The sequence below is a fragment of the Phocoena phocoena genome, chromosome 16 (genome assembly GCF_963924675.1).
Source record: "Phocoena phocoena chromosome 16, mPhoPho1.1, whole genome shotgun sequence".
Lineage (NCBI taxonomy): Eukaryota > Metazoa > Chordata > Mammalia > Artiodactyla > Phocoenidae > Phocoena > Phocoena phocoena.
The window spans coordinates 45,459,972-45,487,346 of NC_089234.1; the positions used below are offsets into that span (position 1 = coordinate 45,459,972).

Sequence of the window (27,375 nt, forward strand, 5' to 3'; positions counted from 1 at the left end):
AGTCTGTGACTGGAGGTCCTCACCCAACCTCCCTGCTGACTCATGCCCCCTTTGGGAAGGCATGACCACTGTCCCCTTTCCTTCGACCACCACACACAATACAGGGGTGATGACCAAGCTGGTAGGATGTTGGATGTCTAGGTCAAGTGTGATGGGGCAACCTTAACCACTTCCACCTCCAGGGACCAGCAAGGCAGCGCTGTGCTGGGGAGACATCGCCCTTGAATGTCACCTCAAATAAATGAGGTCTTCTGATGCTCTCTGTACACACTGGTGTGCACCTACCACTCACCACCCCTGTGCTGTAAGCCCAGCTTCAGGTTTAGGGAACCTCTGGCTTCCCACTGTGAGACTCAGGGCACAGCAAGGTGGGGGGACACCAGACCTTGGGAGGCATCCCAGTACCTCGCCAGGCACACACTCAGCTAAAGCATGGTGACCTTATGGGCACATCCTCAGACCACACAGGCAGCCTTCAGCCTGAGGGGCCAGCCCAAAAGCCAGACATTTAACCCAGTTTTCTTCTCCTTCCTTTTCACGCTCAGATGGATGGAGTGGAACCCTGGCTTCCCCTTGAGTATCGATGCCAAATGCCACAAGGATTTACCCAGAGATATCCAGTTCGATAGTGAGAAGGGAGTAGACTTTGTTCTGAACTACTCTAAAGCGTAAGTGTTCAAGCACTCGAGGATGCTGGGCAGCCCTCCAGCGGCTGGGGCCGGAGGTGGAACCCTCATTCCTCCCCTTGTGGTGGGCTTGGGCTGGGGGATCAGCTCAGCAGAGCAACTCTACCCAAATCGTTTGATTATATCTCGACAATAGCATGGATCCTTAATGCACAATCAAATCACAGGGAAACCTGTATCTAAACAAACTTACAGACTGTAGGACTCCAGACACCAAACAGCTGTTTTCAGCCCGGAGTGGAGGTCTTTACTTGGAGTGCCCCATCCCCATCCACAGCTCATCTCCCCTGGGGCTAGTTCAAGGGTGAACAGTGTCCAGGATGTCACCCAGCTGGTAGGGCATTGCAGTAATAATGACCAACATGCCTGTGCTGATCACTTACATGCATCCCCGTTCGTCTTTCACTACAACCCCACGAGGCAGGCAGAGATCTTATCCCCATTCTGCAGTTGAGGAATATGTGGAATAAGGAGGTACAATACCTTGCCCAGTAGCCCCTGCTAATTAATGGCAGAGATCCGAGTTCTGTGCTCCTTCTTGGCGGCTGAATTATTACACGGTTTTCAAAGACTCCCTGGGTGCTCATCACCAACATGGAGCCCCAGCCCTACCTCAGGGCTAGTGGAGGGCATTTGAACCTGTACTCTGATACTTTAGGGAATTCTCACAGTCATGCAAATTTGGAAAACCCTAAATCCGTGGTCATGCAACCTGACCAAGCCTTGGACGGCCCTGAGGAGATTCAGCACCTCCCAGTGCCCAGCACCCCCTACCGCCAGGGTGAGAGTCTCCCAGGGTGGGCCCTGGCCTTGGGTTGGCATAACCAGGAGGCAGACAGGTAGAGAAGCACTAACCCAGTTAGCTTCTGTGGTAGCATTTGCTTAGCTGCATAGCTGCTCCACTCAAGAAGTTGCCTCATTTGGTCGAACTTCTGTAAAGAAAGGGTGGGAGGCCACACACTCAGGCCTTCCTCTTTGGGGCATTTGAGAAAAACCCTGCACACACACACACACACACACACACACACACACACACACACACACACACACATATGAGGCTCCGCAGGGAATCCCCTCACATCACAGAGACTGGGATGCATTTGTCTCCCTGAGGCTGCATCTCCATGGGAGGGAGGAAGTAATAAGGGCCTGACACTTAATAAGCCTCTACTAAGTGCCAGGCTGTAGGTGTGGGTGCTTTCTGTATAGAATCGTCTGTTTTAACCTTCACAGCAACCCCAAGAAATAGGTACTGTTTTTAACCATCTCCAGGTAAGTGAACTGAGGCTCTGCCAGGTCCAGGCCAAGGAATTTGCCTAAGGTCATTTCGGCAGGAATTGGCAAAACCAGGATTTGAATCCAGGTCTATTGGGGTTCAAAACTGGGGATTTTCTTCCCTGCTACTATTGAGATCAAATGGAGAGTAAAATTAAAACCAAACCACTAGATTAGCGATGCAGCAGTACCCAACATCTGGCTCCCTAGAAACATCAGGGCAATCATATGTCTCATTTCCTACCCAGGGGTTAGCATTATTGAGTCAAAGGCATGTGGCTTTAGGAGAGCAGGGTCCAGACCAGGATGATACAACAAGGACAGAAGGCCCTTGTAAAAGGGGCAGTTTGGAGAGAAAACGATAATGCTAGAGAGGCAGCAAGGTCAGAGGAGATGATACTGCTTTGGGGGGTAGTGCCACCTCTGCTTAGTAATGGTGGGGGAGTGGATGGATGGATGGGTGGATGGATGGATGGTGAGTGGAGGGATGGATAGTGGATGGTGGATGGAGGGATGGTGGAGTGAAAGCCAGGCTGTGCCTTTCTTATGTCTGCTCAGTGTTCCTTAGGCCATTGTCATCTTTTATCTCAGGATCCCAGCACAGCAGCTGCCACAGGATAGGTGCTCAGTAAACCCTTTCAAAATGAATTAAGTGTGGCCACCTCACAGGCCCTCACTTCACACACACACACACACACACACACACACACACACACACACACACAATCACACACTTATCTTTTCCTTCTCACGTATCCCCATCATAGCCAACAGCATCCTAGATCAGTGATTCTCAGTCCTGACTGTGCATTTAGTATTAAGACTCCGTGCCACCTCACTGCAGCCAGGCTGTTAAGCCAGCATTTGCAGCACGGGCATGAGTATATTTTAAAAGCTCCTTGGGGGATTCTAATGTGCAACCAGGATTGAAACCACTGGCCTTGATGCCTCCCTTGGCCTCATCCTCCATCCAGGTGAATGTGGGATCATGTCCATCCCCTGGGTCTCAGTGTGCATGTCCTCCTTTCTCAGCTCCGCCATGTCTCCCCAGAATGTTCAGGAACATTCTTCTACCTGCTTCCCCAGGCTCCATCCCACACAGAAATTGGAAGTTCATTCTCAAGTACTTGTATAGTTTGTTGGAGGCTCCTTCTACAAAGCAAATATAATTCTTTGACTCACCTACCTAAAATCCTTCAGCGATTACCCCAACCACAGGGGTCTCTGCCCAGCCTTCTCTCTTGCCCCCAGATGCACAGGACTCCCCAGCCATGTGTGTCCAGAGCTGGGGGTCTTCGTGTCCCCTTGTCTTTGCCTCGCTGTTTTCTCTGCCTCAAATGCCCTTTTTCCCTTCTTTGCCTGGCCAAGTCCAACTCATCATTTTTCAGGACTGGAATAAGGTGCCCCTTCTCCCAGAAGCTCCTAGAAGCTCCAGGTCTGAGGGAGGCTTCCTCCCCTGTGCTCCCCAGTATGGGCCACACAGGCCACCATCTCTCCAGCAATACCATAGCCCATCTTTCTCTACATCTTCCATGTTACTTGGCCCCTTGAGCTGCAAACTATTTGGCAGGACCAGAGCAAAGAAATCCTGAGATGGGCCCTCAGCCCCACCTGGCACAGCCCAGCTGGGGTGGTCAGCTGAGCACCAGCTCTGTTGGCACAGTGAACCAAGGACCATGCGGTCCTAAGAAGGAGAGAAGAGACACAGCCTCTGCATTTGAGGAGGATGAGTCAAGGGGACTGGGCCTCAGGGAAGCAGGTCAGAGGGACCCCACCCCGGGAGATGAGGGATTCATGGGAGAGGGCTCTGGGCCAGTGGAAGGTGAGGCTAAGGAAGCTGGTGAACTTCTTTGAGACTTGGTGTCTTCATCTAAAAAATGAGACCATAGCTCCCACTCCAGGCTGTTGTGAGAATATTAAGGAACCACATATGTCAACCCTGCACAGAGAAGGTTCTCCCTAAAGACAGCATTAGTCTTCATTCATTCCCAGTAATGAGGTCAGGCCAGCCAGGACCCACTTCTCCAGCATCACCTGCTGAGCACTTGCTCCCTCAGATAGACCTCTGCCCTCAAGGGCTCATAGAGGGACCCTTCCTCTGTTTGGTGTTATCTCATTATGGGGTCCAGGAAGGCTACACAGCAGAAGGACACCTAGCCTGGCCTTGCAGCTAACCAGACGGTTGGGAGCCTGGAGAAGCAGGACTCGGATGCTCTGGCAGAGGGAGCATCACATATAAAGGTTGGGTGTGGCTGGGCCTACTCACAGAACCACGTGGGTGGTGAAATTTCATGTTGTCGTCAAAGGAGGAGCAGCTTATCTGTTTAATCACCACTCACCATTTGCAGCCTGGAGCTTTGATTGCAGGAGGTTGGCGGGACTGGTAAGGGAATGTTCTCTTCAAAGGAAATTGAGAAAGAGAGCTTCCTTCCCAGTAGAGGAGAACAGTGCAGAAATGTGACTGAGTTCGGGAGAGGTGACCAGACCAGGGTGCTTGGGTCCTCACCCACCGGACATTTCTCATCAGATGAGAGCAGGGTGTGTGGGGGGGGCAGCTCCTTGGAGGGTCATCCTTCTCCTTGGGGTCTGGATTTGCAGTGTTGGATGAGAAACAGGGAGAGGTGAGGGAAATCAGAGCCACACTGCAGAAGGTAGACCTGGCAGCCTTTGAGGGTCAGATGAGCGAGCCCAGCGGTGGAGAAAAACAAAGACAGGGAACGGGAGAGTAGGGAGGACTTCGGGATGTGGTGTGGATGTCCCAGGATCCAGTTGAAATTCAGGTCAAAATGGGGAGAGGCCGAGGGGAGAACCCAAGGCACCCTTGACACTGTACATCTGGCTTATAGGCAGAGTGGGGTGGTCATCAGAAAGGAAAGCTGGACAAGAAGTGGTGAAGAGGAAGATGAGTGCAGTCAGGGGGCATGTTGACGTTCAGAGCCCTGTCCGGCCTCCGATAGTGAGGCCAAGGGTAGAGTGGGATGGGTAGGCTAAGCAGAGAGGCTTCAGGGAGCATTGAGGCCAAGCAAGGTTGGGAGCCCTGCAAGGGACGGGGGAGAGGGGGTCAAGGGCCAGATAGAGGCTTTGGGGACAGGGAGAAGAGTGTGGTCCGAAGGCAATAAGTCTTCCCACCCCTGCTCCAGCCCCACAGACCAGTCACCCACTGCTTGCGTGAAGTCAGACAAAATTACATGTATGGTAGCTCTTTGAAAGGAGCTGGTGGCATAGAGAAGGAAAGAGCGGGCCCCAAGATGAAGAGCAGGAAGCTAGAGAGAAAAGATGGGCTTCCTTGCCCATGGTGAGGGCTGGGGTGAGGCCCTCTGAGGCTGGGTGAGAGCGAGAGAGGAAGAGATGATGGCACGGGAGCAGGGAAGCCGAGGGAGCTTGTTCTCTTGACTTTGGAAGCCAAAGCCAGGAGTTTTGCGGGAAGAAGTCCCCACACCCTCCTACTGTCACCCCAGCTCAGAAACAAGTTGGCTCCACATCACCAAAGCACTCAGAAAATAGGATTCTCCCCTTTAACTTCACGAATGCTACCCAAATCCTTGGATCTCCTTGGTAATTGTTAAAGTCGTCTCCTCCTTGTTCTAACTGATCCCTGTATGTCTGTATATCAACCCTATTTACCTATGCTGAATTCTGTTACAGTATCAGAGATGTGTCCCATTGGAAAATAAATTTGTTGGGGAAAATGTAGGGGGAAAAAAATTCCCACCTAAAAGTTAGACCTGGAAATTTTTACTTATATTTGCTAAAGTAGCAGTTTTTTGTTAAAAATGGATCATAAAATAAAGGTATAAGTTAACACAAATCATAAAGTAATGTTTCCTTTAAAAAGGGTTTGCTTTATAGTTAAATTAATTTGGAAAACATTGCAACCTCTCCAGCAATGGTTCTCAAGTTATAGGTTGCATCAGAATCCCCTGGAGGGCCTGTTAAAATCTGGACTTAGAGACCCACCCCTAGAGTTTCTGATTAGGGAAGGCTGAGGTGGGACCTGAAAATCTGCATTTCTAATGCCATCCTGGGGGTGCTGATGCTGCTGGCCCACCAACCACACTCGGGGTAGCAAGGTTATACTTTGCTTTCCTGGGGGAAAAAAACCTATTAATCTATTCAAAGTATAGCAACAAATATCAACTCATCTCTAATTACCCTTTAAAAGCAAAAGGTCACCTTATTTAGAGCCTGGAGAGCAGCGATTGTTTCTGACTCTAGCTGCGCCATCTTGGGAGAGTTATTTAAGTTTTTTTGACCCATTTCCTTCCTATAAAATGAGGCTGGTGCTGCCTAACTGCTAGAATTGTTATGAGATTTAAACGAACTCATGTAGGCAGTGCCGCTGCGGTGCGGTCTAGCACAGTGTAAACCTAGTATCTAGTATCTCCATTCTGGATGCTTGGGAGGACTTTGTCCTCATTCCTGAGCCCAAAGAAGGAGACTGGCCAGGGAGCTACCTTCTCAGGCTCTGTTACTGCCTGTTTGCTGGCTCTTTTGGGCTTCTTCCATCCCCACGGGAGCTGGCCCAGAGAAGGCTCCCTGCTGCTTGTCCTTTGACAAATGCAAATTGAGCTCCTGGGGATGGGGGCCTGAGATGAATCAAAAGTGTTCCCTTGGTCCCAGCTCCAAGAAGCTCACAGTCTAGTGGAGACCAAGCTATGGACAGCTCATCATGATAGTATGTGATAGATATTCCTTTGGAAAAGAGCACTGGGAAAACTTGAGGCAGGGAGGAAGCTCTGAGGAGGCAGCATCAGAAAAAAGCTTTCTAAGAGAGAAGCCCAACCTGGGTCTTGAAGGATGCGTAGGAGTTCACCACGCTGATTGGAGGAGTGGAGGGGATGGCTTTCAGGGCGGTGAGAACTCCGTGATCCAGGAGGACCAGAGTGGGGGCCTGTGTAGGGAAGTGGAGCTGAGGCTGCCAACGCAGAGAGTTGGGCAAGGATCCCAGCCTTTACTTGGGGCGGGGGGCGGTGCAGGACCATGGGGGTTTGAAGCAGGGATGAAGTCCATGGGGGTCAGCATTTTAGTGTCAAGGAAAAAGGGGTTGGTTGTCAGATGTTTCAGCGAGATCAGGGGAGTTTAGAGCTGACTCTTTAGATACAGCCACTAGGATGTGACACACAGTGCCCTGGGTGAGAGCACTTAAGGAGGGCAGAGAGGAGAGGAAGTAAAGAGGAGCCAGATGCAAAGATTCTTAGGTAAACTGAGTGTGAAGGAAGAAAGGGATGAATGAATTAAGCAGAAGGACCCCCGGAGGGAGAGGGCAAAGTTCTGTGCCGTAGCCTGGATTGTGAACTTGTCCACTGGTCCCTCCAGAACACCACAGTTTAAGGCTGCAGACGTTAATATTAACAGTAAGTGATAATCGTGGTACTAGTAGCTAATATTTGTTGAACTCATTTTACAAATCAATGCTTTCTATATATCATGTCAGCCCTGTGAGGCAGGGACAGTTATTGTACCCGTTTCATGGATGAGGAAACTGAGGCACAGAAGGTTAGGGATTTGCCCAAGGCCATATGGCTGGGAAGAGATGGAGCTGGGATCTTCGGCCAGGCCCTTAACACTTGTGCTGGCCTGCGCCCACCTCAGCTGCCCTCTCTGGCCTTGCATGTGGACTCCTCAGCACCAGGCAAAGAGCCAAGGTTAGGCAGAAAGTAAATGAGGGTTAAATTCCACTGAACTGCGTATCCCCCAAATCCAGGAGACTCGGGAGAGCAGCCGCATAGGAGATAACGGTGCTCTGTCCCTGGGAGCTTGCATCAGTTTGGGGCAGCAAAAAGTTTGGTGAATGAATGAATGAAGGCACAGACCAGAGCCCGTGTGAATGGGAAGAGAGCACTGTAGACTGCTGTCGAGGACAGGCGACTGGTCTCTTTCTTAGGGGAAATGCAGAAGGAAGAGCATGGGCATGGGTGCCAGTTTCTGTCCTGGTTTCCACAAGGCCAATCAGCTGCCCCCTTGGAGCTGCCCTGGGTTCAAGTCCCCTTGAGGCCCCATGAGACCAGGGTGCGGAGGGGCTTGGCAGGGGGCAGGTGAGGCCAGAGCGTGCAGGGGCGCCGCCGTGTCTCGGTCTGCAGGATGGAGAACCTGTTCATCAACCGCTTCATGCACATGTTCCAGTCTTCCTGGAGCGACTTTGCTGACTTTGAGAAAATCTTCCTCAGGATCAGCAACACTATTTCTGGTGAGTGTGCTTTGGGGGCTCTTATGGTGCTGGGGAGCCTTGCCTGGGTGTGGGAAAGGGCTGCTCCACCCACTCCAGCACGAGGCCTCCCTGTGCCTCAGGCCAGCACTGCCTGCACCCACACAGTACGCTCCACTGGGGATCACCCTCATGGCCAGAAGTTTCTCCTCCTTGGATGTCCAGTGTTGAGCACCCTCAACCTCATTTCACCATCGAAAGTCTCATAAATATCAACACTTTTTCTTTAAATAAATCAATCATTTATGATGCTTCCGAACAGAGAAAAGGCAGGAGTTAGCTTGTTTTTTAAGCATTTACGTGAAAGCAACAGTGGGTTCCTTTGGACTAGGATGTATTTGGTAGAACAGTAGCATCATAACTGCCAGGGATGGCACAGGAAGGACCACACAGCAACAGAAAGATTAGGAGACATTAAGGAGACAAGCAAGGGGGGAAACTGCCTTCACAAACTCCTCCCCAGGGTGCCCCCCGCTCCCCTCCTTCTCCCTCATCCTAGGGCCCCTGCTTCCTGGGCACAAGGACCTGGGTGGTTTTTTTTCCTTTTCTTTTTCTATAGGTACAGTGTTGTACAACAGACCTCTAGAACGTACTCATCTTAACTGAAACTTCACGCCATGGATTAGTAACTCCCCACAGCCCCTCCCTAGCAACCGCCATCCTGTGCTGCTCTTTGATTCTGTTGAGCTGGACTAACTCAGATGCTTCATATAAGTGGAACCATGCAGTACCTGTCCTTCTGTGACTGGGTTATTTCACTTAGCATCATGTCCTCCAGGTTCACCCATGCTGTCACATATTGTGAATGTCCATCTTTTTTAAGGCTGAATAGTATTCCATTGTATGTATATACCACATTTTCTTTATTCATCCCTCTGTAGATGAGCATGTAGGTGGTTTCCACATCTTGGCTGTTATGAATTGTGCTGCAAGGAACATGAGGGTGCAGATATCTCTTCAAGATCCTGATTTCAATTCTTTGGGATAAATACCCAGAAGTGGGATTGCTGGATCATGTGGCAGTTCTATTTTTAACTTTTCGAGGAAACTCCACACTGTTTTCCATAGCAGCTGTGCATCCTGAATTCCCACCAACTGTGCACAAGGGCTCCAGCTTCTCCATGTCCTCACCAACACTTGTCTTTTTTTTTAATAATAGAATCCTGACAGGTGTGAGGTGCTATCTCACTGTGGTTTTGATTTGCATTTCACTGGTGACTAGTGATGTTGAGCATTCTTTCCTATACCTGCTGGCCATCTGTATGTCGTCTTCAGAGAAATGTCTGTTCAAATCCTTTGTCCAGGGTTTCCCTGGTGGTGCAGTGGTTGAGAGTCCGCCTGCCGATGCAGGGGACACGGGTTCGTGCTCCGGTCCGGGAAGATCCCACATGCTGTGGAGCGGCTGCATCCGTGAGCCATGGCTGCTGAGCCTGCGCGTCCGGAGCCTGTGCTCCACAACGGGAGAGGCCCGCGTACCGAAAAAACAAACAAACAAAAAATCCTTTGTCCATTTTTTAATCGGGTTATTGGTGTTTTTGCTATTGAGTTGTAGGAGTTCCTTAGATATTTGGAAGATTAAACTTTTATCAGATATATGGTTTGCACAGATTTTCTCCGATTCTGTAGGTTGTCTTTTCACTCTGTTGATTGTTTCCTTTGCTGTGCAGAAAGCTTTTTAGTTTGATGCAATCCCATTTGTCTATTTTTGCTTTTGTGCTTGAGAAAGGGGTTCCCCAGGAACCTTCTGAGCCACTAAGGGCCAGCTCAGGGAGGATGGGGTGGTGCCATGGCCTGACCTAGTGGTCAAGCAGTTGGGCATGGTGGGCTGTCCACTGAGTGCCTGGGAGAGGGGACCCGGCAAGGACTCTGGCCCTCCGCTAGCATCAGGAAGACCTCAGCCCGGCTCAGAACTCAGGCTGAGCTCCAATTCTCTCCTCCATAGAGCAGGTTATGAATCACTGGCAAGAAGACTCAATGTTTGGCTACCAGTTCCTGAACGGCTGCAACCCTGTGTTGATCCAGCGCTGCATGAAGCTGCCAGAGAATCTCCCGGTTACCACGGAGATGGTGGAGTGCAGCCTGGAGCGGCAGCTCACCTTGGAGCAGGAGGTTGAGGTAGAACCTGGTTGGCTGGAGACGGTGGCCCGGGCCAGAGGCTCAGCCAGGTCATACTCTGTTGGGCAGAAACCACTTCTTGCTGGCCATTGCTCGCTGGCCCCCAGGCTGCTACCTCCAGGCTCATCTGTCTGGCTGATGGCAAGATCGGCTGCCCTCAGTGAAGTGACCTCTTCCTTTTCCTGAGCATTTATGAAAACTGTCTTGTCCAGCATAGGTGGAGGAATTGAGAGGGATATTTCCCCGTGATGTGCAGGTCTTAGAGCATAATATCAATATTTTCAATATCAATATCATGATTAAAAGAGCTCCCTCTAGCTAAGGGCCTGTTGTGGGCCAGGCATTGTGAGAGATGCTTTACACACAGGACCACCAATTGTTACCCACCTTGCAAAGGTAAAGAAACTGGAGAAAAAAGCAAACCTTGCATCAAAAAAAAAAAAAAAAAAAAGGAGAAAACTGATGGAACTTTTGACTTCCTAATTAGAAGTGTCGGTCTTCTGCTTCTGTCCTCACCCTCCCCCCAGCCCTTCTCCTGGCCCTCGTCTGCAGGGTCAGCCCTCTCCAGTTCCAAGACTATTGTAGTCTTGAGACAGAAAGGGGTTCAAACCTCCTCCTCTGGTGGGACTCAGTGTCAGCCGCCTTCCATGCCAGGAGCTTGAGGCTCTGGGAACTGGCCTTAGTCTCCCATCAGTTGGCGCATTCCCACTAGAGCCAGGATGACCAGGCCTCCTGCCACCTGCCCCAGGTGTCTAGGCGGCCTTCTGCTGTTTCCAGTCACCCTGTCTTGCTTGCTCAGCTCACCATGGGGCCCCAGAAAGAGAGCGATGGTCAGTGCCGTCTGTGGACAGACCTCCCAGCCCTCACACCCTGCCCACCTGACTCTGGAGGGCCACCCGCCCAGCTGAAGTCCCCAGGCAGGGCTCCTGCCCCACCTGGTCATGTGGACAGGTGACAACCTGTCCCCACGTAGACAGGCACACACAGCAGTTCTCCCCGGTAGATTTAATTGCTGGACGTAGTAACATTGATTCAGTGCTGTTGGTTTCAAACTTCAAATCGGAGAATCACGGAACCTTAAAAGCCAGAGAATCCTAGAACTGGAAGGGACTGAGCAGCCATCTGTGCATCCAGCCACCCTGGCAGGGGGACAGCCTCCGCTCAGGAGTCCTTGCCACCACAATGGTCGTCTTTCCTTTGAGTTATGGTCTTGATGCTCAGCTGTGGTTTTGGTGGTGAAGCAATAATCCAATAGCCACCATTGACTGGAGTCTTACACACACACCACCCATCTCTTACACATACATCGCTCCATCCCCTACAATATGGTTCTTAATTCCCACAGTCATTTCTGCTACTTCTCTTTGGCAGCATCTTATGATCTACATTAAGTTTGTGGCCTACTAAAACTCCAAAGATTTTTTCTTTTAACCTTTACCTATGCAATTATTTTTTTGCAACATGAATAGAGAAATTCTAGCCCTGTTGTTTTTGAGTCATCGTCACAACTCTTCAAGAGTGTTTTAGTTCTTAGACTTTATATTAGGATTTTGTAGTTTCAAGTCACAAAAATCATAAGAAATGCATTGGTTGAGGCAACAGCAAGAAGCGAAGCGAGGGGACTTCCCTGGTGGCACAGTGGATAAGAAAATATGCTCCCAGTGCAGGGGGCCTGGGTTCGATCCCTGGTCAGGGAACTAGATCCCACATGCATGTCGCAACTAAGAGTTCGCATGCCACAACTAAGGAGCCCACGTGCCGCAACTAAGACCTGGTGCAACCAAATAAATAAATTTTTTAAAAACGAAGAAGCAAAGCGACTAGTTCAGGCATAGCTGGGTCCAAGGTTCAGATAATCCATTGGCATCATTTCTCCATTTCTCAATTCTCTGCCTCTGTTGGATTTTTTTTCTTAGGAAGGTGTCCTTTTGTGGAGGTAAAGATGACCACCAACAGCTTCAGACTTACCTTCCACCATTTTAGCAAACATTACCCAATCCCAGAAAGAAAGTCCCTGTTTCCCAACACTTCCAGCAAGTGTCATGGGTCCAGCTTGAGATAATTCCCTGAACCAATCGCTATGGTCAGGAGAATGGACTATGTCGACCAAAAGGAGAGGACAGGAATACCAGACAAGCAAGACCACCAGCATCTTCTACAGAACCTAGAATATCAACTGGGAGATAGGGTTGGCGCTCTCACTTTCCAGAAGGATGAAACTGAGGCCCAGAGAGAGGAGGTGGCCTGGAATAACAGAGAAATGCCCCATGTGCAGACCCAAATCCCAGGCCCCTGGGTTCCCAGGGCCTCCCTTTAGCCTTTCATTCATCAAGTTAAACAACCTGGGTCCGCTCAAGATTTGATAGGCAGCCATTTCTTCTGCACAGTGGTCACTGATGGCCACACCCGCTCTGAAAGGCCATTTGTCCAGCCCATCACAGAAGCCCAGCCAACCCTGTGACCCACCGGGACTAGTGTCTCCAACTTCTGGCCGAGGTGTCCCGAGGGGCCATCACTTGCTATCCTGGAAGCAGCCTCTCCCCACTTCCCTCTGCCCTGGCTGGCCGAGGGCACCATCCCCTCCTTCCCCGACCCCGTCCCACTCCTGCCCTGAATGCATCTCGAGCAGACTGCTCGGAGCTCATCACTGGTGTCAGACAATGGCCAGGGTCCTCTGTGTCCGAAAAAAGGAGGAAGATGATGGCCAGGCTTTGAGCTTCTCTAGTGCCTTGGTCCCCTCAAGCGCTTGCACAGTGGCCCCCGCGCGCCCTCTGTAGGCAGAGTCGTGGACGTGCAACTGACGAGCACCTGTTGACCAGTGTCCACCGTATTGTAGACCCGACCCCCTTCCCCAGCCGGACCGCAACCCCTGCCTCCATTTCTAGCTTAAAACACAAAAGGCTTTAAAAGAAGCGCCGCTTGTCCTGCACCCGAACTCTTCCAGCTCTGGAGAAAGGAGCCCTTGCGGCCCTCAGCTTAAGCTCCCTCTAGGGGACTCAAGTGTAGTCTGGGGTGGGTGGCTTTCTACCTTCCCCAAATCCCAGGTGCATATTTGTTTTATATTGAAGTACGATATCCACGGAAAAGGGCACGAATCAAGAGTGGCAGCAAGCTCAATGACTTTGCACCTTACCCCGCTGTGCCACCAGCCTCAGACCAGGACACAGAGCACACACAACCCTTGCAGACTCCCCACCCCCACCCCGCCCCTGTAGACCTCCTCACCCCTGAAGACCCACCTCTAAAGACCTCCCCCGGCCCTGACGACCCCCTCCTGACGCGGTGGACGCCTACTTTTGTAGACCCCACCCCTCAGAGCCTCCCACCTGCGAACCTGCGCCCTTTCCGTCTCTCCTCCCAAGGGTGGCCCTGGTCCTGACTCTGACACTGAGTTTACCCAGCTTTGAACTCTCTGTAAGTGGAGTCCTGCAGCATCACTCTTGGCATTTGACTTCTCTCACCTATTTCATCTAAACTCTGCCTACTTTCTTCTTCTTAAACTGTGTCCTTCCGGGTGATCTTTCAACATCCTTCACGAGGGTCAGGCAGACTTCGGGTACAGCAAGTGCAGAAGAGCTGAAGTCCAGCCAACCCTGTGACCATGCAGCCAGGAATGGGGAGAGATGAAGCTCTGTCCCTGCCTGCCTCTCCCCCAAACTGCTCCCCTCTCCTTCTCCACCATCTTTGGTGGAGACAAGAACCCCGGGGCACATGAAGGGGGCATCTCAGGATGGGAACAGTTCCTGAACTGTTCATTCCTTCACCTTACTGAGCCCACCGCAACCTGTGAAAGCTGATGTCAGTCAGTCTTTGAGTTAGAGGACCAAGAACTTTATAAAATTCTGAGCTCCACTGAGTTGCCAGGGCAGCCAGAGGCCCCTTTCCCTCCCTCTGCGCCTGATTGCTGGGTCCATCTCAGGCTGCAACTGACTTGCATGTATTTCCTCTTGCCTCTTACAGCTGGGGAACATCTTCATCGTGGACTTCAAGCTGTTGGATGGCATCGATGTCAACAAAACAGACCCCTGCACTCTGCAGTTTCTTGCCGCGCCCATCTGCTTGCTGTACAAGAATCTGGCCAACAAGATTGTCCCCATTGCCATCCAGGTAGGCTGAGGGGACCTGTTCTCTTCCCGGGCGGCTCTACCCTCAGCAGTCAGGGCTCAGGGAGGATTTCCTGGGTGGCACCACCAAAGCTCTAGGAGGAGAAGGCAGCTCTGCCTTGAGTGTCCTGCTGAAGGCTTTTCCAGGTAGACAGGAAAAACAGGAACTTAGGGCTTCCTGCCAGTCCTGGAGAGGGCTGACCACAATGGGCAGAAAAGGCTCCACTCCCCAAGATACCCTTGAGAACTTCCTGGCTCTGAGGAGGACCTGCCTTGGGATAGCATACTGGGCTCCCCACCCCAGCGTCGTGACCAGCCCCAAATCAAAACGCCAGCAGAGCCCAGGCAAGTGAGGCTGTGAGCTGAGCTGGAAGCTGAGGCTGCCAAGAGGGGACCATGGGGTTCAGGAACTGTTCCCATCCTGAGATGCCCCCTTCATGTGCCCCGGGGTTCTTGTCTCCACCAAAGATGGTGGAGAAGGAGAGGGGAGCAGTTTGGGGGAGAGGCAGGCAGGGACAGAGCTTCATCTCTCCCCATTCCTGGCTGCATCGGCTTTCTCAAGGCACCAGGCCACTACAACACTGTGGGAGCTGGTATGCAGACAGCAGGAAACCACACCCGGGCCAGGATGAGGTGTGGGTCCATGAACGGGGGAGGCTGCACAGGGGCCCCCAAGGGGAAGGCAGACAGGCACTCAGCAAACAGTACTTTGAGTCAGCCATGAACCAGGCATTGGGTGCCGTGGGCGTAATAGCAGCTAGTCTTGCCAGATGTTAACCGCCAAGGCTATCGCAAGGGTTTGCCTACACACAACCCCTTACCTTGGATTCTGAAATCTAAAAAATTCTAAAGCTGTTAGACTTATCAAAAATGTGTAGCAAATTCATTGGCAGCAAAGCTTGCTGTGAACCAACAGGAGAGGCTATTTAAGAGGCTTTCTCTCACTTAGTATGAAATGCATGTTTCACTGCAGAAATACTAACATATTTGAGTGTAAAATATTGTGTTGCCCCAGACCCAGGGAGGGGGAGAGAGGTGTCACGTAATGAAATGTACACGCTGCTAAAATCCTAAAAAATTATGAATTCTGAAACATTTGGCCACCAGGGTTTCAGACCAGGACCTACCTTTATTTATGTAACTGTCACTACAGCCCTCTGAGTAGGCAGGCACTAGTGCTACCGATCATTTTAAGCGGATAAGGAAACCAAGGCACAGGGGTAGTCAGCGGCAGAGCTGAGGCTCGAGCCAGGCCTTCTGGCTCCAAAGTTCATGCCTCACCAGTCTCCCAGTCTCTGGGGCACCTCTCCTCCAAAGGAGTTCCCAGCCTGTTATCAGAAAGAAGCCCTATTCTTCAGAAACTGATGCCAAAGGTAAAGGGACAAGTGATGGAGAAGTAAGCCGAGCTGGGAACCTTGTTCACCACTCTCAGGCACCTCTGAAGCAGCCTGTCCTCCAGAGACCTTTTATGTCCAGACCATGGACTATTACGCCACCTTTACAACCAATAAATTAGATCTATCCCAGCTGACCTGAGTCAGCTATGAGTTAACAGCAGAAAGCAAGATACAGGGTAGAGATTATACGATCTCTTCTATGGCAACTGAATGCAAGGAAAGGGCCCACCATAGATGTGACCAGATACTCTTGTGGGCATGGGGAGTCGCAGAAGGACACAGGTCACCAGGCTGGGAACATTGGGATGGAACTGGCTGGGGCACAGGTGAGCAAAAGAAAGTAGCAACAGACTTGATTATAATGCTAATCAATGTATGGAAAATTGCACAAATATGCATATATGCAAAGAGGCTGGATTATGAAATGTTTTCTTTCTTTCTTGTGCTCTTCTGTAATGATTGGAATTTTTTACAGTAAGTATATAATCTTTCCTAATCAGAAACAAAAGGCTATACATCCTTATCACCACCCCCCCCAAAATTTAAACACAAAACACCAAGCGTTCTGGAGTTCCACAGCATCACTAACAGCCTAGAGGGGAGTGGGGAGGGTGGGAAGAATGGGTGGGAGGGAAGGCCCAAATCGGAGTGACCTGCAAGACTGGTGTAGGAGTTCCGGATGATAGCAAGTGAGGGTCTGGACTAAGCAGTGAGAGTGGAGAGAAAGGCCAGAGGCACTGCCAAGGAGTAGGCAGAGCACTGGGTCCTTTCCCAGCTCAGCTGTTTACCAGTTTGTGACTTGGGAGAGCTGCTAAACCACTCTGAGCCTCAGTTTACCCCTATGTAAAATGGGAATGTCAAGGAATACCTGCTTTGCAGGGCCACGGTGAGGGATAAATGAGATAGTACAAGTATAGCCCCTAGCATGCAGCAGAAGGTCTCCTTGGCCACAGAGCATGCACCAGAGCCTAGCAGGCATCCTACCTGCTCTGCCAGCAGAGTCAGGTGTGGGTGGGGCCGCGCAGTCAGTGCAAAAGAGCGAAGCACTGGGAGGGGCGGGGCAGGGGGTGGGGAAGGGGAGGGGCAGGGCAATAAGAGGGGAGTGACAGGGGGTGGGGCAGGACAACAGTACGAGGGGCGAGACTGAGGGGGCAGCAGGGGAGGGGCCAGGGGAGAGGTGGGGCAGTGGGGAGCCTGAGAGCTGGGACTGTTAAAAGGGGCTGGAGTGTTGTTCTATGAAAACATGGTTTCAGAGTTCGCAGACCTCCTAATTTTCCAAGAAAACCTATTAATCCAGATTTTTATGTGAAAGTACTGATATTTAAAGGTTGACAACTAATTGCATTCACAAACAACCAAAAATATCGTGAAGGTCAAACTCTGCTTTCCTTGCACTGCTCTGTCCTGGGTGAGCAGGCCCGGGGTGGGCTGTCTAGAGCCGCTCTGTCCAGCGTGGGAGCCCCTGGCCACCCACGGCTCTAGAGCCCTTGAGCTGTGGTTAGCCCCTACCAAGGCGCTCTGGAAGTGCAAAATACACACCTGATTTCGAAGACTTAGAACGAGAAAAAAAATAGAATTTTTATTACTTACATGTTGAAATGACATTTTAGAGAGATTGGGTAGAATAAAATTGTATTATTAACATAAAGTTCACCCGTTTGTTTTTATTTTTATTACTGTGGCTGTCACTGAGCAGGACCCTAAGGAGCCTTCCCACGACAGCCCCCCCGCCCCCCATGTCCTCCGCCTCAAAAAACTGTACATGAGTTTACGAACAATTAACATAGAGAGAATGAGAAGGGTCCTGGCGGGCGCCTCCCGGCTGTCTCTGCTCTAGGTGAGCACTAGGGGGCGCTGCGGCAGTGCGCTGTGAGGGGCCCCCGGCAGCTGCGCGGCTGCGGGAGCGGCTAGTTCAGCAGCTCCGGGTCTGGCTCTCAGCCTGCGTCCGCCGAGTCCCGGGGAGATTGGAAGCCGAGAGCGCGGGCGCTGCACTGCTGCTCTGCGGCTCGAGGCTCCGGCTCGAGCTCGTGCTGGAAGGGGCGCAGCTTCTCCTGACAGTGCTGCTTGTGGGCGCACCAGTCCTTCCGCGGGCACTGGGAGCCACAGTAGTGAGCCAGCTGGCAGCGGCCCCTGATGTTGAACTCCCGGAGCTGCTTCTCGGTCATCGCGCAGGGAGGGGAACGACGCTCGTAGCAGGTGCAGGGAGTCTCCTCCTCTTGCACCACGTCCCCGTTGGTGTTATAGTACCGGGTTACATTCAGGACAGGGAACTGCTCCGCTATGGGGTCCGTGGGAAGCTGCTGCATTGCAAGCCAATATAAGCTTTGCTCCCTTCACTTGCTCGAGGTCTCTGACTTTGGGCCGCCAACCCCACGGTACGAGCTGCAGGTTGTCCAGGCGACTGTCCACAGTGACAGCATTGAGATGCATCACCTGAAACGGGGAGCGATGCCCCAGCCCCACCCCCCCATCGCTCCCACAGCAGCTCAGGAAGGAGCCTTCCTGACCCTCTTGCTTGGTTTTTGTCAAGGGCATATACAAGTATCTTAGCACCATTTCCATCCGCGTCTACTTCCATCCAGGCCTCAAAGGAGTAGCCCTCCACCAGCAGGGATGTTCTGCTCATCTATCAGTGTGTACTTGGTCCTCATCTGACTGCCTCTGCTCCTCTCTCCCAGCAAAAGCTCCCACCGCTGGTGATGGAACAAGGTTCCCATTCAGGTTAAGGTCTGTGGCTGGTGCAGCTGCACAGCTGGCTCTTTTCCAGAGATAGTGGTGAAGGAAAATGCAGCATTTATTGCAGGGCTCCAAGCAAGGAGTCCAGGCAGCTAGTGGTCAAAAGGCCCCAAACTTCCCAATGGCTTTCAGGGAAAGGTTTTTAAAGACAGGGTGAGAGAGCGGTTTGTGGGATGTGTGATCAGCTCATGGACATTCTCCTGATTGGTTGGTGGTGAGGTAATCGGGGGTCAGCATCAGCCTTCTGGTTCCAACTGGTCTGGGGTCTGTGTGCTTGTGGGCAGCAAACAGTTAATTTCTTCCACCTGCTGGGGGTTTCAGTATCTGCAAAACAGCTCAAAGTATATGGCTCAGAATATTATCTATAGCCCTTGAGGAGGAACTAAAGTTCCTTGACTTTGTTTTAATGGCTAAAGTATATTATTTTATCTTGCTTGACTGTTTTCCTTTATTTCTGCATTTTCTCACATCTCTAATTAAATTTATTCTTTGGAACTCAGGGAAGGCCTAGCTAGGAGGCTAAAGTTTTTCTATAGACAAGAGGCAGGCAGAGGACATGGAGGGGATCTGTCCTGGAAAGACCCCCACAGGGTCCTGCTTGGTCACAGGGCTACCTGAAAATTTTAAATTCCACCTGTGGCTTGCATTATATTTCTATTGGACCTCATCTCTGTTTTTGAGGGAGAGACAGGGAAATTACCTTCCAAAATACTTAGCATGACCTTGAGGACCCAAATTGGTCTGGCTCCCCCACATCTCAGGCAGCTCTTCTCCTGGGTCACCCTGTTCCCGCCACACTCCTCCCAGCAAGAGTCTAACACCCGGCCCAGCCCCCAGTTCCTATGATGGCTCCTCCACTCTCCTCCTCTGTTCTGGACAATTCATTCTCATCCCATGTGTCCACCCCTCACAGGCTCTGTGTCCTCCTCAGAAAGATGGGTCATGACAGCAACTACCTTGCAGGCTCACATGACATCGGGCTGTCAGGTCCCGAGGCTGCACCGGGCACTAGGGGAGAGCCCCCGGAATGCCAAGGGCTGTTGTCATGGACAAAGCTAGGGACCAGGGGCTTGGGCAGGAAGGGCTGGATAATGTCGATATGTCAGGGCCAGATCACAGAGTTTCGCGACCTTATTTTCTGGCACGAAGAGGTGACTGGGTGTTTTTAAAGACAGGATTGACCTGACATGATTTACATTTTAGAAAAAAAAAAATCACCCCTGCCCCAGTGTGGAGTTGAAACGGGGAAGGGAAAGACAAGCCAGCCTCTACTAAGGAGGCACCTGGCTGCAGGGCTGGGTTCAAGGGACAGTGACTTGGGACACTGCATCATGCTGGCCCTAGAGCCCCAGGAACTGGAGTTGCTAATCTTGGGCCAGAAGGGAACTCAGGAGCACCAAGACAGAGCCTAGGGAACAGCAGTATTTAAGGGGAGAGCAGAGGAAAGGAAAGTTGGGAGACCAAAAAGCAGCAGCAGAGAAGCAGGTGGAACCAGGAGGGAGGAGCGGAGATGGGGAACGGGTGGAAGACCACAGCCTTCACACATGACAGTGCTCGCTCCTTGCTGATGCCTTCATGCTCTTTCATTCACTTCTCCTAATAACTGTGAGGTGAGTAGACACTGTGCCCTTGTTACAGATGGCAAAGACAGAGCTCAGAAAGGCTACATTGCCCAGGGTCCCACAGGTAGTAAGTGATGCAGCTGGGATGGGAAATACGATCTCTAGGCCTCTGCCCTCCTCCATGATCCTCTCATAATTCAAAAGTCACTGTTTAAGAAATTTGGATTCTCCTGGAATTTCCTGCGAGGCCAGGCTCTTCTGCGGCTACAGTCTGGAGCGAAATACTGCAGTATTTTCTCCAATGTATCAGCTCAACCAGGTCCCAGGAGATGAGAACCCCATTTTTCTCCCTTCGGATGCAAAGTATGACTGGCTTCTGGCCAAAATCTGGGTGCGTTCCAGTGACTTCCACATCCACCAGACCATCACCCACCTTCTGCGCACACATCTAGTGTCTGAGGTTTTTGGCATCGCCTTGTACCGCCAGCTGCCTGCTGTGCACCCCATTTTCAAGGTACAGCAAGCTGCTGCCTTACCTGGTGGGAGAGGGTATCCAGATATGGGGGGTGGGGGACAGAAGGGAGGGAGGAGGGGTACTGACATCCTCACAGGACTGTGGCTGGGAGTGGCCATAAGAGACTCCTGGAGAGATGCTGGGGAAGTGGGTAAGTACCCCCAAGGAAGGAAGTGGCTCTGAGCCTGCTGGTTCCTGAGGACACAGGGCTGGGGCCTGACTCCAGCTTGGGCTCGCCTTGGGTGGGGTGGGCACTGTCACTGCCCTTCTCTGTTCCCAAATCCTACCGGCACTGACTGCTGGGGTGACTGCAGGCTCAGGTTACTTCTATGTGCCTCCGTTTCCCCATCTGTAGAACAGTTCAGATAGTATGCCTGCCTCCTAGGATTACTGTCAGGGTTAAAATAGTTGACAGATTCGAGAGCTTCAGACAGTGCCTAGCACACAGTTATGCTCTGTGTAAGTGTTGACTGTCATCATTTTTATCACGACCATTATGCATTAGAGCGGCACCCATCCCCCAGGCCGCTGGCAGCGGCTCCACAGTGAAGGTCAGCATGTCAGCTTCACTCCCTCCCTGAGGCCTGTAGCATCACCCCTCCACAGAGGACCCCCGAGGAGGCACAGACCTGGTCCGGCGCCCCCGATCGGCCTTCTCTGATGTCTCCTCCTGCCCCTCCACCCAGCTCCTGGTGGCACACGTGCGGTTCACCGTCGCCATCAACACCAAGGCCCGGGAGCAGCTCATCTGCAAGTACGGCCTCTTTGACAAGGTGGGTGCCTCCCGCCCGCCTCGGTGCCCCGAAGAGCCTGGCCCGGCAGGCACCTACTTCTCAGAACCTCAGCAGCCTCCACTCCAACCTGAGGTCCAGATATCCTCTCGGGAGACCAGCCCCCTAGGCACTGGGGTGGAGGCCTGGGGAGGGTGGGAGGCTGCAGGTGCTCCAAGTGAAGCCTCCCAGCTTCCCTGGCCCACGTCCACCCCTCCCACCCAGCCACTTCCAAGCACCACCCGCTCTTCCTCCTCACTGTGGTCTCCCCGTCACCTCCTCCCTCCCCTCTCCATCCTCCTGCCACCCCACCTCTTACACACTGGGGACCTGCATCTCCCCTCCCACTCCGCCGCCCATCATTCTGAGCACAGCCTCCCACACTCTGCCCTTGCAGGCCGTCGGTGCTCCCAGCCTACTCGCCCTGTCAGCGGGGGCTCAGGTCCCCCCTGCCCATCACACCCTCTCAGGCAGCACCCCACCCCTGTTCTGACCCCTCAGGAGGCTTACCAAGCCTGGACCCTCCCGGCACCCCTACCTCCAACTTTCCTGCTTTCTCCTCTCCCATTAGTGAGCAGGCCGGATGATCACTAGGGTTGAATCACCATTTGGGTGGAAAATGACAAAACCCATCTCAGACCAGCTGCAGCTGTAAAGGAACTGTATCATCTCACACACCTGGACATATTCAGGTTCGGGAGCCACAGCTCCTAGCTCCGTGTTTCGCTGGGCAACACTGGCCTGTGGCCTTCCTCTCAGCACCAGGTGCTGGGCCCAGAGCCCCCAAGCAACCCCTGCCCACCAGGATGCCTCATACGCAGGGACCAGGGACTCGAATAATGTCCCCAGGGTACAAGCCACTGGATGGAGCTCTTCCACTCTTTAAACTGTGTGGGCCTCACTCTCTCAGACGGGGTTCTCGGACAGCCTTCCCCCTGTGGGAGAGGGAACAGGACCTCATCACGGTGAGCTCCAAGCTCATGTTCCCACACAGTGACATCATCTTCCATCCAAATAGAAAGTACCAGGGAGCAACTCTATTGGTCCTGCTTGGGTCAAACGCCTACAGTGGACCAGTGTCTGGTCCCCAGCACCCAAGCCCTCCTTTGAAGATTCTGTACCCTGAGCACTCAGCCACCGTGTGTGTGTGCCTGCATCTCAGCAGCCGGTGCGTCTATCCAGCCCTCACCTTGGCACACAAGATGCTCTCAACAGAGTTGTGAGGGTCCTGGGGGCTGGTATCTGCCCCCGTCTTGTGCCCAAAGATCAGGTCCCAGAGAGCAGTGCTCTGGCTCTGGGCAGCCCGTGCTCGGGACGAGGGCAGGCCTGGCCAGAGGGCTGCTCCAGCCCAGGCTCCACCCTGCCAGCTATCCCTGCTGCGCTGCTCGGGGTGGGAGCTCTCTCCTCCCTCCGGTAGCTGCTCCCAGTCTCTGCACTTCAGCCCCTCACATCTTGATTGGGCAGAGGCTCCTCCCCGTAGCCTCTCACTGGGCTGCCCTTGGCATTCTCCGAGTCACACGTCCCTCCCAGCCACCTCATGAGACCTAGGTTAGCCCTCGGCAGGCCTGGTCATCCTCCTGCCCTTTCACAGTTTCTCATGCTGAGCTTTGGGGCTGGAAGGCTGGAGGCGGGGAACCAGCCTCGGCTCACGGCGCTCTCTCCCCTCCTGCTCAAGGCCAACGCCACAGGGGGTGGTGGCCACGTGCAGATGGTGCAGAAGTCCATGCAGGACCTGACCTACAGCTCCCTGTGCTTCCCTGAGGCCATCAAGGCCCGGGGCATGGACAACACAGAAGACATCCCCTACTACTTCTACCGGGACGACGGGCTCCTGGTGTGGGAGGCCATCAGGGCGTGAGTGCTGTGGCTGTGGGACCTGTTCTGGGCAGCAGGAGGAGTGGGCCTGGGCGCTGATGGACCCGGCCAGGGGGCTGGGCAGCTGGCAAAGTGGGCCAGGGCCTGGCTCCATCGTACGGGCAGGGATGGGGGAATGAGGGTATGCCGGGGCGGGGCAGGGGTGGAAGAGCATGTGACGTGAGTCTGGACGTTAAAGAGTGACAGCGTCACCGATGGGGGCTCTGCCCTGGGGCCCGGGATACAGCTCTGCAGACCCTGGCTGGACCACCCACTCCTAGCCGGGCCTCTCCTCCCGGGCCAGGTTCACAGCCGAGGTGGTGGACATCTACTACGAGAGCGACCGGGTGGTGGAGGGGGACCAGGAGCTGCAGGACTTCGTGAAGGACGTTTACGTGTACGGCATGCGGGGCAAGAAGGCCTCGGGTAGGGATGTCCCCCTGCCCCGCCCCCAGCCCTCTCTTCTGCTCTTCCCTGACTTTCTTTGGGCAGTGCTGGCCTGTGGCCTCCACCTTAGCACCTGGCACTGGGGCCAGAGCCCCTAGGGGACCCCTATCCACCAGTATGCCTCAAGGGGACATCTCAGGGCCTTTCTGTGTCTCCTGAGAGCCCAGGTCAGAAACAACAGGAACACTGGGCCAAGCAGCTGTCCCCTCCCAGTGAGTCTTGCCCACGCCCGGGCCCTCCAGCACTGGTGTGTGGGAACCCAGGAAGCAGTATGGGTGGAGGCGTGTATCTGCTAGTCGGGGGACCCTCCCCAGGATCGGGGCCTCAGCCAGCCCATGGCTCTGCCTTAGGCTTCCCCGAGTCCATCAAGACCAAGGAGAAGCTGTCCGAGTACCTGACTGTGGTGATCTTCACGGCCTCAGCCCAGCACGCGGCAGTGAACTTCGGCCAGGTGGGCAAGGGCAGGGCGAGGTGGCCAAGGCCACCTTGACTGCTTCTGAGGGCCCCTGGGCGGACCACCCCACTTCCTCGTCTTCCAGACAGACGGGGGTGGACGAAGCCCAGGCAGCCCCGGGGCCAGGAATCCGGTGTTCCTGGTGCGGTTTGGTTCCGTGCTAAGCAGTGGGCGCCAGCCCGAGGGAGGGACCTGCCCTGGCCTTGCTGGAGCGGGAGGAGGGGACTCGGGAGGAGGTGCAGGAGACGAAGGTGGGCGGAGGCTGCGCCGCAGAGGTGCCCACGCGAGTCGGTGGCCATCCCCACAGTACGACTGGTACTCCTGGATCCCCAATGCCCCCCCAACCATGCGAGCCCCGCCGCCGAAGGTCAAGGGTGTGGTCACCATCGAGCAGATCGTGGACATGCTGCCCGACCGTGGCCGCTCCTGCTGGCATCTGGGTGCAGTGTGGGCGCTGAGCCAGTTCCAGGACAACGAGGTGAGACCGGAGGCCTTCTCGCCCCTTCCGGGAGTTAGAAGGTTTAACCCACTCCTCAACCCCAGGGTTTTGTGATTTAGGGCTCAGGCTGGACCCCTGCTGGCCAGGAATCCTGACTTGCAAGGCTGGAGGGGCCCAAGAAGCCCTCAGGCCCAAGCCTGGCTGGAGCTCAGCGTGGGCGGGGCAGGAGAGCCGGGGGACACTGGGACACTCCCCACAAGGGCACCCCCCACCCCCACCATTGACAAAGCTCCGTCATGTGGTTTTCTCCCCGGCACCCCAGCGGTGGGGCTGAGAGTTTCCTGGGTATCTTCTGAGACATTCCCACGCACGTACAACCTACCGAAGCTAATCCCAAAGCCGGCTCTCGGTAGACACAGCCCCACGGTGTCGGCGCATGGCTGCTCAGAATGACGGGCCAGTTGAACCAGCCCCAGACCCGCAGGCATTCGTTGGCATCGAGTTGCTTTGGGACCTTTGCTAATGTCGTGGTCCCTCACTAACATCTGCATGTATGGGTCTTGGCACGTGTGTCCGTAGAACAAGTACGTTCCTTGTAGAGGAGTTTCTTGGTCAAAGAATGTTGAGACTGAATTGCCCTCCACAAACTAAATCTAAAACCCCATCAATAGCACGGGATATTTCTCTCATTTTTACCAGCCCTGGGTATGAAACTTTCCAATTTTAACAATCCCATAGTTTGTTTCTAAAAGGTACGCTTAGTTTTAATTTGCAGGCATCTGTGTGGGTGTGCAAATGGGCATACCACCCCCAACAGAGCCTGGCTGTGGCCGTCCTGGGCTGGAGAGAAGGCCTGCACTGGCCCCCTGTGGCCCTGCTGCCCCGAGTTCAGGCGGGAAGGCGGGAGTGCTGCTTGGGACCAGGCCACATGCCCACCACGGCCAGGACTACCCCCCCACCTCCACGTCCACCTGCACCTTTACACGTCCTTATAGCCTTACACCCTGCGGCAGGGCACTGATCTGTAAGTTCCCAGCCCAGGAGCATTCTCGGGGCGCTCTCAGCAGGTGGCAGGAGGTGGAGATGGGGGGATGAGCACACGCCTTGCCTCCCAAAGGATGGTCTCTGGGGGTGGGACAAGGCCTGTCAGTTTACATCGCCTCATCGCAGATTAACGTGTCTCTGTCGTGTCTGGGTCCTCAGCTGTTCCTAGGCATGTACCCGGAGGAGCATTTTATTGAGAAGCCTGTAAAGGAGGCCATGGCCCGATTCCGTAAGAAACTTGACACCATTGTCAGCGTGATCGCCGAGCGCAATAAGAAGAAGAAGCTGCCGTATTACTACTTGTCCCCAGACCGGATTCCCAACAGCGTAGCCATCTGAGTGGCGCCTGAGCCCGTCTCACTCCGGGACGGCCAGCTGCTCCAGGCTGGGCTCGGCACCCAGACTCCAGCCTGCCCAGCAGGGCGGGCTCCCAGGGCTGCTGCAGGGCAGGCCTTCAGATTCCTGGGAATTTGCCCGCAGGCCCCAGGCTCCTGGCTTCAAACCAAAGGCTCCCCAGGTTAGACCATGATATAGCTAAGCTTCGGTGCATTTTCCTGTCTGTTCCTCAGTCTCCAGTGAATCCCATACTTTGATCGAAGTGTGTAAACACTGCAGGGACCTTTCCTACACAGAGGACTGTGTAGTTTCCTGCCCACCACCCAGCTCAGCGCTTCTGCAGCAGGACAGACCCACAGAGCAGCATAACTGACGGATGTTTGCTCTTGTTGGGGACACGGGATGATTACTTTCTCTTCTATTTATGCTTAGTTCAATTTCTTGCATAGAGCAGGTGCCCAAATAAATTCTTGTTGAATGCATTAAGAACTGGTTTTCATAAAAATAAAGTTTATTTAAAACAGGTCTCCTTCTACATGCTACGTTCCAATCACCCCAAACAGCTCAATTCCCTCCCCAACCCCAAAAAGCCATAATCATTATGATCCCGTCTAGGCAAAAGCCTCCCCCCAACCCTCAGTCTGGAGAAAAGGTGCTTTTCTCTCTTCTTTGCCCAGAAACTCCTACTCTTCCTTCAGAACACATCCCAGATCTCATCCCCTCTGGGGAGACACCCTAGTTGCCCAGAGAGAGCTCGTCTCTCCCCCCAGGGCTTTGTTCAAACCTCTTCCATCCTCCCACGTGGTCTCACCCTTGGAACTAGAGCCCCTGGAGGATAGGGGACCCGCCGTATTTATTTCTGTGCCCTAATGGTGGCCTAGGGCTGGCATAAGTCACCACCGTGCTGCTCCCATATTTTCCTCCCAGCTGGGCACCTACCCTACAGATTCAAGGCATCGTCTTGGGGGCTGGGGGCTGTTTTCTCCTATGGCAGAGAAAGCAACATGCCTTTTTAAAAAATGCATTTTCTTTCCTCAGGCCCAAGCAGCAGAGCCAGCCCTGAGCTTGGGGATGACAATCCACTGTCTCCTCCTACACACATACCCAGCCCCAGCCCCCAGCCCTTGGCTTCAGAATTGGGTCAGTGGAATCCACAGAGTTTCAGGAAAGTGTACACCTGCTGTGCTAGGCCAGCCACCCTAGGCCATCTGGTCAGCTCTATTTTAGCCCAGGGGTCATCCTCCCCCCACCAGCCTGACACCCCAAGTAGTGAGGAGCAGTGAGTGTGTCCTTAGGACCCCTGGGCCCAAAGTACCCTCTTACCTCCATGTGCACTGGTACAGCCTGGAGGAAGGAACATTGGGTGGACTTTTTTTTTTTTTAAGTTTATTGAAGTAGAGTTGATTTACAATGTTCTGTGAATTTCTGTTGTATAGCA

The 27,375-nt window shown here is 53.3% G+C and overlaps 1 protein-coding gene and 1 pseudogene across 4 annotated transcripts in view; one reads left to right on the forward strand and one right to left on the reverse strand.

Moving 5' to 3' along the window:
* ALOX5 (arachidonate 5-lipoxygenase) overlaps positions 1-26,417 on the forward strand; it is a 54,909-nt gene extending 28,492 nt beyond the window's left edge. Inside the window, exons 4-14 of one of the 4 annotated variants that reach the window (XM_065893972.1) lie at positions 546-668; positions 8,042-8,148; positions 10,109-10,281; positions 14,242-14,388; positions 20,390-20,593; positions 21,280-21,366; positions 23,039-23,217; positions 23,522-23,643; positions 24,015-24,115; positions 24,426-24,596; positions 25,761-26,417. In XM_065893972.1, the coding sequence (XP_065750044.1) occupies positions 546-668; positions 8,042-8,148; positions 10,109-10,281; positions 14,242-14,388; positions 20,390-20,593; positions 21,280-21,366; positions 23,039-23,217; positions 23,522-23,643; positions 24,015-24,115; positions 24,426-24,596; positions 25,761-25,940 (1,594 nt within the window). In that variant the 3' untranslated portion in view covers positions 25,941-26,417. The remainder of the gene's footprint in view (positions 1-545; positions 669-8,041; positions 8,149-10,108; positions 10,282-14,241; positions 14,389-20,389; positions 20,594-21,279; positions 21,367-23,038; positions 23,218-23,521; positions 23,644-24,014; positions 24,116-24,425; positions 24,597-25,760) is intronic. The other 3 variants (XM_065893973.1, XM_065893974.1, XM_065893975.1) reach the window with 3 other exon arrangements.
* Positions 17,716-18,432, reverse strand: LOC136136532 (zinc finger MYND domain-containing protein 19 pseudogene; annotated as a pseudogene).
* Positions 26,418-27,375: the final 958 nt, after the last annotated feature.